The sequence below is a fragment of the Cricetulus griseus genome (assembly GCF_003668045.3).
Source record: "Cricetulus griseus strain 17A/GY chromosome 1 unlocalized genomic scaffold, alternate assembly CriGri-PICRH-1.0 chr1_1, whole genome shotgun sequence".
NCBI lineage: Eukaryota > Metazoa > Chordata > Mammalia > Rodentia > Cricetidae > Cricetulus > Cricetulus griseus.
In genome coordinates this window covers 65,066,661-65,079,966 of record NW_023276807.1, presented here as the reverse complement: position 1 = coordinate 65,079,966, position 13,306 = coordinate 65,066,661, and the positions used below count along the sequence as shown (strand labels likewise).

The 13,306-nt window shown below is 41.6% G+C and overlaps 1 protein-coding gene across 1 annotated transcript in view; it reads right to left on the bottom strand.

Annotated features, from left to right (window-relative positions):
* The window catches only part of Csmd1 (CUB and Sushi multiple domains 1), a 1,205,306-nt gene that overhangs the window by 86,538 nt on the left and 1,105,462 nt on the right, over positions 1 to 13,306 (bottom strand). The window contains exons 42-43 of the mRNA XM_027388213.2: positions 5,737 to 5,925; positions 1,344 to 1,521 (exon numbers count right to left, since the gene is read on the bottom strand). Coding sequence (XP_027244014.1) covers positions 1,344 to 1,521; positions 5,737 to 5,925 — 367 coding nt within the window. The remainder of the gene's footprint in view (positions 1 to 1,343; positions 1,522 to 5,736; positions 5,926 to 13,306) is intronic.

Sequence of the window (13,306 nt, the reverse complement as noted above, 5' to 3'; positions counted from 1 at the left end):
CTCAGCCACAACCTCAGCTACTTAGACTCTCCCTCCAAGACCATCATTGCAGTCTAAGAAGGTAGCATCCCTGCATCACCCACTGTGATGCTACTGTTTAAATCCTGTATAGGTTCCCCCTACAGTTTAGATAAAACGTCAAGGCCTTGTAGCTGTTCCTTCTGGCCCAGGCCACTTTCCCTTTCTCCTTGAGCTGTAATAAGAATTCAGACACATGGTACCCCCTATATATATCACATGCAGGTAGACAACATAGGCACACAATAGACAGATACATTCACAAAGTGTGTGCATATATATATATATATATATATATATATATATATATATATGTGTGTGTGTGTGTGTGTGTGTGTGTGTGTGTGTGTGTGTGTGTGTGCATGCACGCACACAAAACAGTCATACATCTATACATTCATATAAAGACACAGGCAGACATACACATGCATACAATAAATATTTATTTATAAACAGACATACACAAGCATGGACATACAACATAGCTGTACACAAACATGCATACAAACACACATAGATAGGCCACACATGCAGAGACATACACATACGTACAGGTCACCTACAATTTCAACAGTGCTACCTTCCTGGTAGCCTAGGGGTACCTTCATAGCATGAGGGAGAACACTCATTTCAGCATCCCCTTTAAATTGCACCTGAGATCTCTACAGTGTAGCTTGTCATTTCTCCAGGTCCTACCTAGTAGCTTCATGTTCATCATATGCTGGCTCAGGTTCCTCAGCAAGGCTCTTGGTAAACCAGTGCTGGGCAATCCAAGGAGGGGAATGCCCTGAGTTAACAAACTTCCATATTGTTCCTTCATCCATTCATTAAGGAGAAAGCATATTATAGCTTTTCTTTAAATAAATACACATAGTGTGTATGTACACACACACACACACACATATATGCACATACATATATACACACATACACATATACACACATAATATATCCCGTTAAAACTGTGGGAAAAGACAGGTGTGGTGGCATACACCTACAATTTCAGCACTCAGGGGCCTGAAGCCAGAAGACCTCCATGAGTTAGAGGCTAGCATAGGTTCCAGAGTAAGGTCTTATTTTAAAAAATAATCAATAATATAATTAAAGCAAAATATGATATAAATTAATCATGAGTGTTGCCATACATTCAAACAATCTGGTTATTTCTATAGCAAAGTAGATATATGCCTTGGGATTTCCTCTGTATAGCTTGCTTTTGTTGGTGAATTCCATCTTCATTTAAAAACAGGTAACCCAACAAATTGGAGGCAGGTGCTAATCCAAAACAACCAGCAGGGACTTCCATTTCCTGGGAGGAGACATACCAGACAGCAATGTAGTCATTTACAGCCTCGGTCTGCAGCAAGGTGAAGTTGATGTACACTCCATGTCCTGGAGGGACAGTGACCAGCCACAGGCAGTCCTTCAGAATTGGGTACTCATCCGGAAACCCAGGGGAATAAATGGTACCATTCTGTGATGTCACATTATACCCACAGGGAGCTGCAAAGGGAGACACTGACATTCATCATGGTTGATTTTCACAAGTAGGTACTGATTCTGCTGTCTAACGCCAAACTTTTCCTGTGTAGGAAATAACTGAAATATTTCTCTTACTTCTTTATCCTCTAAAATCTGGAAACTCCCAGGACAATTATACTCCTAAATTATCTCAGTCTCACTTAATATATTCTCCAAGTCTTCAAAATCCCTAGGGATAGTCATTCCCATACGGTTAAAGAAATCCTGCCAGTCAATGCCTGTGGCTGAGCTGATAATCCATTGGGCTGTCCAGTGCAATGGCTTATGCAGAAATCAGACACAAATAGGGAACTAAGTAGTTTTGTTTTCTGCTACTTTGCTAAAGCCTATTTAAGTCCCCTGAAGAGTGGCAGTTAAGCCTATTTGCCTCAAAACAAAGACATTATCAATTCTTTACAGATCAGTACCTGAGGAAGCAAGATAAACTTTCTTAAGTACGCTTCTTAAAGACATGGCCAAATCTAACAGTGCTGGTTTATATGGAGATACACCACCTGATCTACTTTGACTGTCCTGAAAATTGATGGTTATTGTTACCATGGCAATTGTTTCACCTCTGGAAAAGTGAGATGACCACATAATGCAAGAGCCTGAAATGCATTGTGTTGTCTTTCTATGACCTTGATGAAGACTGTGACTAAAAGCAACTTAGAGAGGAAAGGTTTGGTTTGAATGTCCAGTTTACAGTCCACCATCATGGAGAGCCAGGGCAGAAACCCAAGCTGACTATACAAGAATGCTGCTTACTGGATTGCTTCTCAAGGCTTGCTCAAATTAGTTTTTATACAGAGTGTCCCTGTCCTGCACATAAGTAGAGCCTGGCTGAAGGAGATGGATTCTGAGGATTACAAAGGTCATGTTGGGAGAGGGTTGGGTTGCAGGATGCTGTGTTCTTTGTGTAGGACAACCCTACATTCTTGCAGAGAGAGTATATGAACTTGCAATGGTCTGTAATCCTTAGGAAACAAAGAATCTAGTTTTAGCTTTAACATTTCACAGGCAAAGGGAAATGTATGCACATTATTAAAAATTTAATCCAACATGGAGAAGATGTTAAACCTATATTGAACGCTTCTTAGAAAACCCTGTATAGTCCTTCTAATTGAATACAGTAGCTAAATTATGGCATAAGTTTGCATGACTGCTGTGTTTCAGTATATTTTAAAATTCATGACATTATTGCTAGTAATTAACATACAATGCTGCACTTGATCTTAGCCAGAAGGTGGAGATGTGCAGAATATCCTTGTTCAGTGAAGGGTTTGGCTGGAGAGCTAGGCCTCCTTCTGGGAGGCAGCTCAAGAGCATGCAGTGGTTTCTCTGTATGAGCAGAGCACAGCCAGCCTGGTTCAGAAGGACAAGGTGGGAGACTTAAGGCAATAAAGCTGTGAGTTGCCACAGTGGACATCTGACAGCTATGCATGTAGCTACATCAGAAGAGTTTGACACTGGAACTGGATGGATTTCCAATGTAGGCAGTCAATATGTTATGTTGCACTGACTCCAGAGAACCCCATAAGATAATATCAACATTTTTCCCTGTCATAAATTCAGACTCCCCAGCACCCATGGAAAGAGCCTTGTGTGATGGCCTCTATTGCCCCAGTGTCAGAAGAGACAAAGGAACTCCTAGAGCTTGCTGTCCAGCCAGCTAATCTAGCTTCTCAAGGAGCTCTACACTCAGTGAGAGATCTTGTCTCAAAAATAAAGTTAGAAAAATTAAAGTTGAGAGCAGCAAAGACAACCACCTCTGTCCTCTCACCTTCACACATATTTCTTCACAGACACACGAATGCACGTGCACACTACACTCAGATGTCCATAGATACTCACAAAAATAAAACATAAAGAGAATGCCAAAATAGTTGGCATCACATTCAAACTACGCTAAACAATGCAGACCATTGATTCTACTCAATGGTTTTCTCCATACTGGGAAAACAAGCTTAAAAAAAAGGATAAAATAAAATGTAGAATATTTAATTTCCCTTTCATGTTAATGCAAAAGTCAGCGAATTGACCTTTTACATGGAAGTTAAGAGTATTCAAGTTTAAACCAGCTATCAGAAAAGATTCAAAGTAATTGACAGTTGTCAATCTCAGAGGGTGTTGTGTTGGTTCATCCTTTGGCTTATTTTGGTGAAGATGGGGTTGAATGCATGGCCTTTTTATGTTCTACATCTGCTGCACACTCACCCCTAAGTAAGAGTTTTCAAATGGAAAGTAGATGTAAATATTATTTAAAATATCTTAGCGGCAGACAAAAAACGCAGACACATTAAAAAAACCTATTTCATATGTAATTAAATAAGAATTTGGATTTTTAAATACAGCTAAGAGGCTGTTGTTCCTAAGATTATCAGAATGAAAAATATAGGTGAGATTGGTTTTAAAAGCACACCACATACTTTTTTCCCTCCTGCTTCAGTAAAAATTCACAGCTAGGCACCTTCCCTTCCCTATGAGATAGAGGTGCTTAACATTTCAAAGGCCCATGGAGTTGGAGATTTCATTATTATTCATTCAAAGGTGCTGTATGTGTAATGCAGGAGCCAGGCTCCACAGTGAGCTCTCTGTGGCAGACACCTCCTCACAGATGCAACGCCTCAACAGTTTGTTTTACCTTGACATTGCAGAAATGCCTAAGTCATCCTAAAAGTCAAGAAGCCATGGTGAAGCAGGGAGTATAATTTCTGCACAGAGGCAGCATAGGCTGTGTGTAAACTTGGACCCCACTTTACCGCTGCTCAGCATCCTAGGAACTTAAGTCATCATCCTTGCTGGCTGACAGAGGTACTCGGAAGATAGGTTGTGCTCTTGGACTACTGATATAATGTGGGGGCAAGAAGTTGATATTTTTCCAGACATGTCAGGCTGGGAGAAGGAAAGTCTAAAATTGGGCTCCAGCTAGAGCCTCGCTGCTCTGATAACTTGTAAGACTCCTTTCACAAGGGGCTGTAGCAGAGACAATAATGGGTCAGTGGTCAGGACCATACCTGGCAAGGAATACTAACCATCCATGCCTCTTGACTTTTTCAGTCTATAACTCAGCCTCATGTCAGGACCTCATGGTTGGACTTGGTGGTTGGAGGTCACTCTTCCTTTATTCCTCATCCCAATGTGACCACAGGGAACACAAAAATTTAAAAACTTTTCTTTCTTTAGTTGGTCTACTGAGAAGGGGCAGCCAAACCTAGCTCCTTAGAGCTCCCAGGGCCCAGGTACTGACCCTAACGACTCCAGTAACAACCCAGACAGTTAGACTTCAGTTTTGGGGAAGAATTCCTGCTATGGGCTTCTGCTAATACTGTTCCTCCATGTAAAGTATTCTGTTTCTGAACAGCAAAAACTATGAGCTGTTCAAGGTCCTCTATGACAATGAACTATTTACAGATGCAAAATGAAACCACTGTAAAAGTTGAACAAACAACTGTTTGATGGCTAATCTCCATTATCAACAAGATGAAATTTAAAATCAGCTTGGAAACAGGCCTGTGGAAATGCCTGTGAGGGGTTTCCTAGATCAGGTTAATAGGAAGAGATCTACTCGAAATGATAGCATCCCATAGCCTGGCATTCTGGACCAAATGAGAAGGAGAAAGAGAACTGAGAGCCACTATTCATCTCTCTGTGTTTCCTGTCTAATGCTGTGTGACCAGCTGCCTCCTCTTCCTGCCACCATGACTTCCTCAGCATGACAGAGGAAACCTTCAAACTTTAGTCATAGTAAGCCCTTCCTTCTTTAAGTTGCCTTTGTCAGGAAATTCATCATAGTAACGAGCTAAGGAACTAATAATAAAAAAGACTTCTCAGGATGAAATCCTTTATCATCGATGTCCCCTATAACCACCTTGAAGGTTAAAAAGCCCCATTACCTCCTATTTCTTTTTGGGCCTGTGATGATTGGCAGGCTCCCATGTGTGAAGCTGAGTTTTCAGTGTCTACATCTAATGTGATGTTATCTTTATGGTTTATGAAGCATAGAGATTGAGCATTCTTTCAACTCCCTACTATGTGACATCTTTCTGTGATATTTGGTATATTGTAGGGAATCTCAGTAAGTAAGGAAATCCTCTGCTGACTGAACTAATGAAGTGTGGCACACTCACTGAGTAGTGCCTGCACTGTGCTCCCTACCAAAACCTCAACTGTCCCCAAGGGAGATGAAGAGCCTACCGTCACACCGTGGGAAAGGGTAGTTCCAGTTTCTGTCAGTGCCGTGCTGGCAGGTGAGCACAGGGTGGCCCAGCAAGATGTAGCCTGGGTAGCACTCAAAGGAGATTGACTGGCCCACGCTGTAATCCGAGTTGATCATGAACCCATTCTGAAATGCAGGTGGGTCCGGGCAGTTCTGTAACTCATAAGCTGAAATGACAAGCAAATAGCATCAAGCTCCCAGCAGGGATTGGGCTCAAAAGGACTATAGGAGAGGAACATAAGCACAGTTGGCACTCAAGGATACAAATGTCTAAACCCTGTTTCCTCCAAGTTTCAGTTGCCATCTTGAATGAAGAGGAGGAGAATTATAACCACCTGTACTTAGTATGCACCTAGTGTTTGCATCCATAGAATCACAAAAGAAGTCTTACAAGGTTTATTCCCTTGGCAAGAAGTGACAGGCATAAACAAAGTTAGAAAGCAAGAAAAGCAATAACAAAAAGGCCTGTGTGGAATCTGAGTGAACAGGGATCGACCAGGGATCTGGTGTTTCTCTCTGGATATGAGAGGGACACACTACTATTCTGTGTGTTTCCAGATGCACACTATGCTCCATTTTGTTTAACTTCATCATTTGGTAAAAACAATAAGGAGAATCCCCTTCATTTTATTTTGTTCTCTAGAAAAAGAAAACCGTAGAATCACAAAATCACGAAGCTACCAATTACTCCTTGCACAATTGCTATAATAACTATTTTTTGTGGCTTATCATTAAAATAATTACCTTTTGCTGGGTGTAGTGGTTTATGCCTTTAATAGAGGCATAGAAAATAGAGACTCTTAGAGCTTTTTGAGTGTGAGTCCACCCAGGAATCCATAGTGAGATCTGTCTTAAATACACAAACATTTCCAAGGAAAGATTCCATCGAGGATGATAAGCATGTACTACCCCTGTGTTGTTGTTGGAGGCTTACCCACAAATTAGTAGTGTGAGCTAGTCCACACACCAGGTACAATCTTGGCTACTGGAGTCTCAAATCCAAACACCCCCCATAGACAGCTCCTACCCATGCTGCTATCTTTCCAAATCTGGAGCCACTGATGTATGTAAGAATGTCCTGACCATGTTTTCAAAGCCACACGGACATACTGTAGAAGCAGCTGTGCAAGAGTGCTTACTGTCCCTGAGATGAAGAACACAGGCTCCTGTGTTGAATGTAGGTGGAATGTTTGGGAGGTGGCCTAGCTAGGGGCCTCTGGTACTTGACTGTGATGACTGTACCTACCTACCTAGGTCTTCCCCTGCACACTGCTTCCTATCCACCATGATGTACATAAGTATATAGAATTCTCCACACATTCTCATTACCATGATGTCCTGTTCAAGCATACTGGGCCTAGGCAACCAGGGACTGAATTCTCCAAAACTATGAGCCAGGTCAACCCTGTCACTTGCAATCCTTCCTTCTGGCAATCTGTCACAGTGATAAAAGGTAATTAACATAGAGACCAGGTAAGACCCTCAGACACTGTTAGAAAGAGCAGGATTCCTGGGTGTCCTCTCACAGACATTAGGATGTTGAATGATAATGCAAAAGACTTGAAGGGTTCACAGACACGTGAAGTGGAAAGTCAATGTGCATATAGATCAGCTGTCCATTTCACCACTGGAGGGGATGGTGTGGCTTGAAATTCATAAATAAATACCGAAAAGTACTCTGGGCTGTGATGCCTACCTGATGCATCAAGTACAAAGACCTTTTGTCTTTGTGTTAACTACGTGAAATCAAGAGGCCACAGGAGAAATGGAACCAAAGGCTCACAGCAGGCTGGGGGAAATGAATGAGCATGTCACGAGGACACACATTAGAGTGGGAGGTAGATACTGGCTTAGACCTAAGATGTGGCTCTGAGTACCTCCTGGCTGTGTTCCTATGGAGAAAGGCCCTGTGGGAAGTTGCCAGGTGGGCATACCCAGCAGAGACTGTATTCTGATGGATCTGTGCACTTCCTGTGTAGAGGGTCTTCAAGAACATTTACCAAACAGTAAGCATAACAAATGTCATTATTATTAATAGTTTACACTTATTTGGGGAGGTACTACCATGGTATACTTTCTCTTTGGGATGACACTGTATAGTGGTCACGGGTCATTGGCTTTCTCATTTAAGGCAACATAACTGGTTACAACCCTTCAGGAGAGAAATCTGTATAGTGCCATGGGTAGGCCATGTTCAATACTTACTCTAGCAGTACTGTTTGAAGAAATCTCTGTCCTGGGGATAATTTCAAGGGAAAGAAAGCTAAATGTTTAAGTATGTCAACTGTAGAATTGTTTACATTAGGGTAATCCAAAGGTCTAGACAAATAACAGCTGACATATGAGATGGTCTCATAAATACTGAATACACGGTGCAGGGCTCACAAGTAAGAGTGTTTCTAATTTACAAAGGTGTGGGAGGGATACCACAGTTTCAGTTCTTAAATTGGCTCATCTCCTGGGCTAGTGTTGAACAGCACAGTCCTCTCCTGTGACTGTGGACAGTGACAGGGACCCTTGCGTCCCAGCCAGCTCTGTGGTTGCTAGGAGAAACTGCCCACGCTCTACAGCATGTTGTGATGCTAATCTGGGATGCTCCATGGACGTGTCCATTAAATACATCTTTAGCTTACAACACCGCCGACTTGTCATGGTTTCAATAGGAAACCGAGCTAATGGCCTATTTGGGGAAATTGTGAAAACTTCAGGAAGGGCTAAATGACTGGAGAGAGTCAGCATTTTGGGTGACTTTCAAGTGTTATGTATGCCAGCACCCCAGTCTCTTCTCTGTTTCCTATCTTTTTTTTTAAAAAAAATTGTTTTTAATCATGTGTATTTGTGTGTCTCCATGAGTGTGCACCATGTTTGTGGGTGACCAAGAAGACTAGGGATATTAGATCCCCTGGAGCTATAACTATAGTGGCTCAGCCACTTGACATGGGTGCTGGGAATTGAACTCAGGTCCTCTGGAACAAAAATTCATGTTCTCACCACAGCCAAGCCACCTCTCCAGGTTATTCTGTCACACACTCTAGCCCTGATGTTGACCAAGTGACCGTGGATGGAACCTCCTCAGCCACCTTTCCCTTAACTGTTTATCTCAGGCATTCTGCCATGGGACTGGGGAAAGTAGACAATGGGCAGCTTACAGCAGGATTATGATGATGGTCCAGAGGTGAGGCATCTGTACTACAGGGACACATTTCAGCATGTCTTCCCACTCATCTTCAGCATCAGGAAGACGATGACTGTTGACAACAGGGCTCCATCATTGAACCTGACTGTGGGTAGTGTTCTAAAAACACTAAAGCTGAGCCATCAGCCTTACTTGGCTCTACTATTTTATTTATTATTATTATTATTATTATTATTATTATTATTATTATTATTATTATTATTTTATATCATTACATATGCAATTATGCAGTGTGTCTAAGGAAGAAGAATCTTCAGTGATTGAACAGCAGGAAATCATGAGCCAGAAGATAGTCTAGAACTTCCAAGATCTCAAAGGAACCCTTGGCGTTGTATCTCATAAGGGACTAGAGCTGGAGAAAAGGCTCCAACCAGACGAAGTCCCCAGAGTAAGATGGGGACAAGTGGTCTAGAAAAAGCAGAGTCCAGTTTCAGGAGCCAGAGTTCTTTCCTTGAACAGGAAAGTGGAGATGAAGAAATGAGACCTGTTCAGAAAGACTCATATGACATCTTTTCTCTCTTATGCAGAACCTGGATTTAAATATAATTGTTACAATAGAAAAACGTCCTAGCTAAGATACTAGACTCCCTGGCCTGGTGGAGACCTAACATTCCAGGTGAGTAGGTCAATTCCTTTGGCTAAGGGCCACCCCTGGGGTGGTGAACCTACCTTAGGCCATGGTAAAGAGATGCACAGAATAAGTTCTTTAATAAAACACTGCACTTTAACTTCTCAGAGCCCCAACCCTAGTGGTGAAGCTCACAGCCATACAGAGTTTTAAGTCTGTCTGCTTTCCTGACTTATTAGGAAAAAACATAACTGTGCCTCTTTCCTTTCTATCTCGCTTTCAAACATGTTTTATACTTTTGCCCAACATTTGGGGTTTCCTTACTCTTTACTGAAGCTCTCCCTCTTCCATGGGGCTGTTGTCCATAAAGTGTGTGACCTGTATGCTGCCTAAGGCATGCTCCCCCACCCCACCCCATCCCCTCCACTGCCTCTGCCAGAGAGCTGCTGAGATTTATAGTTTGATTCCCCTGATAAATTTTTCTCTTTTAAGCTCTGATAAAATGGACCTAAAGCTTCTGTTTGTTGCAGTTGTAAATTCTTTTACTAATGAAACTAGGAACCCCAGAAGGAAAGCCTGATCCACAAGCCCTCCACACCCCTACCTGGTAACCTCAATCCCTTAGTTGACTGTGTCCCTCGTGAGACAGCTCTGTAAACCACACACCACAGGGGCCACATCTACCTCTTAAGGGCCTCGCCATGCTGAAAACTGTAGAGGTAGCCCTTTCTTGAAAACCAGCATTCAGTATCCCACTGTGGCTGCCATTCACCCTCATACCTTTCTTGAGCCTCAAATGACACTTGCTTGCTTTCCAGAAGAAGAGAAATTCCATGCTGTGCTCAACTGTGGACAGAGCATATAGTTCTGTCCACAGTATATAGCATATATTTTTCAATATATATATATATATATATATATATATATAGAGAGAGAGAGAGAGAGAGAGAGAGAGAATGAAATCACCTGCCCTAACCCCACTTTACTTGGACACAATGAAAATGGTGGGAAAAATTGCACCCTTCAATGCAGTCAATAAGACTGCTAGTAACACCCCCAAGGAACAAAGCAAAGTGAAAGCTGATTGCCCATTCTCAGGAAAGGAGAAGCAAATGAAACTACCTGGGAGCTAACCTAGACTTCATTGGGAGAGCCATTCAGGGTTTAGTGGTGCCTTGGAGGCTCAACACAGAAGTATCACTCAGAGTGGAACAGAATAAACAAGGTCATTGTTAACGGATATCCCTAGTGAACACACATACACACACACACACACACACACACACACACACACACACACACTTATTAATTTTGTTGTAAAGCCTGCCAGATAACTATAATTGGGTTTTCTTTAGGGATGGATGAAGCTGGGTTGAAGGCAGCAGCCATTTCTACCCACATAATCAGCCTCTGTGACAGGCCTGAGTTAGGGAATTAAAGTGGCCTTTCAGCTTGAAACTCGCGATTCTACGCTAATAGCCACAGGCTATTATAATAGTTGGAAAAAGAGGTTTTTCTTTACCTAATAGCATCTAAGTTACAGATGGTGGCCCACACAATTTCTCAGTCAAGCACACACATAAACATGCAAGTTATACAAGTTAGTTGTTCTTGAATACTGAATGGCTTACACCCTTCCTCTGTAACCATCATGGATCTCAGGAACACTTGCTATGTGAACTACCCCACTGGTTATGTGACATCAAATGCCAATATCTACTGATAAAATCAATCAGATTACTACACAGTTACAACCCAATCCAGACCTTGGGCTGCCCTGAGGATTTGGCTGGTGCATCTTCAACCATATTGCTTCTCATAGCCTGAACCATGGTGTCATGTTTTGATTCACCAAAGGGTAAGTGAATAACCTTCATGCCATAAAATAACTCTTTTTATGTTGACCCAAAGGACCTTTGCTCCAGAAGTGACAAAAGGGGCGTGAAGAAATGTGAAAGAAATGGTCCCCCTTCCTTCAGGGAGTCACAGTGAGGAAAAAATGATTAATCTTGAACACTGGGCCCTCCTCTCTAAGAGTCTAGAGTGAAGGGAATTTCTGCTTAGTGGGAACTTCTTCCAGTATAATAAAAGATGCCCTATAGGAAAAGGGAAGGACCCAACCATTTGTTGCCCACAATTGGAAGCATTCTTACTCAAACTCACTCTTCAAGCATTTAGGTGAAAAAGGTAAAGAGTAAGTCCCTGTCCAGGTTTTCCCAGTAAACTCCAAGTTGTTTACAATATCACAGTGTAGGGGGAAGGAACTGAGTTTCAGAAATACATCAACTTCCTTTGTAAATGATGGTTGTGTCCATAGTAACAGTCAGTGTGTTTGTATATCAGAAAAACTGTTCAATCCACATTGTACAGACAGGATATTTAATTGGTCACTGTAAACTATATCCTCCCCACATGTAAAAGTAATTCACACAGAAAACTCAAGGCTTTCTCATTGTTATCATAAACAAGCAGATTCTCCATATCCCATGGTCTTCAAAATATATATATATATACATATATATATATATTATATATATATATATATATATATATAATGGAAAAAGACCTGGATGTATTTTTATTTCTAATGGTCAAAGTCCACAAATTTATCTATGAGATTTTCACAATTGAACAATAATTATTACAAGGAGGCATTGTCATGTAGGAGAGAGCGGGGGAGGAAAGAGACTTGATATCTCTGAAAGCTAGCTCTAAAGGAAAAGGAAGTTATTCAACAAGACAAAATCTCACAAGGATTTTCACAATACAAGCACCAAGGCTCACACCAGCATCACAAAGACAATGCAGTACAACATCTAGCCTGTCCTCTGTGTGACGCTGAACAATAGATATTACCCACATTCACCTCCAGCCTCACTGTTTTATAAGTGCTTCCCATGATAGCCAAAGGAACCAGCAGTATTGTTCCAATGTCTGTTTCATTTTGGGATTGATACTCAACTCAATGATAAATAGCCACATGCTCTCTTCCTTCCTAGTGCTCCACTTGGAAACAGGACACAAACACTTCATGTTACTTAGCAAAGTCTTTTTTCTAAGTCATTTAACTTCAGGACAGCTCTAACCACCAGTAGCACTTTTTGACCTTTAAGCAGCCAAGAATATACGACAAAGAATAAGATACTCAGAACAGACATCACTGTGAATGACAAGGCCTGTCTTCATGAGTTATTGATTGTACCCAAAGCTTATAAATCTTGGGTGGAAACTATGGCTGCCTCTTTGTCTAACAAATCATTGTCAGTGTCTGTCTGCCAATTTCTACACTTTATATAATGACAAACACTGGTAAACCATCACGCCATCATCCCTGTTAAATATGACAGTCTGTGAGAAATGAGCATGTCTCAAGTTCATGCTGTCATTCTTCATTACATAACTGATTTTCATGCTTTCTAGTTATAGAAAATGAATTATAATAAATTATGCTTTTTAGTGGCATTTTAATGTGAATATTTAGAAGCCAGCTGTCAAGGGGGTAAAATATCTGCTCAGCCAACTAGGTGTCTAGATGGTTGTCCTTCATGAGTATTCACGGGTCCAGATTAAAGCCAAGCAGGGGATATCACTGAGTACGGGTATAGGAAGTCACAGCCTGCCTACTGGTCTGCTTCCACTAAAGACTGGACAGCCTACGCTGAACCCTCAAGTATCATATTCAGGGAGGTATTTACAAATTTTAATATGAAAGAAGAAGGGAAAGCTAACCAATGGGGACCCCTTGAGCTCTTGCCACGTAATTGCAAACATCGACATCTGCAAT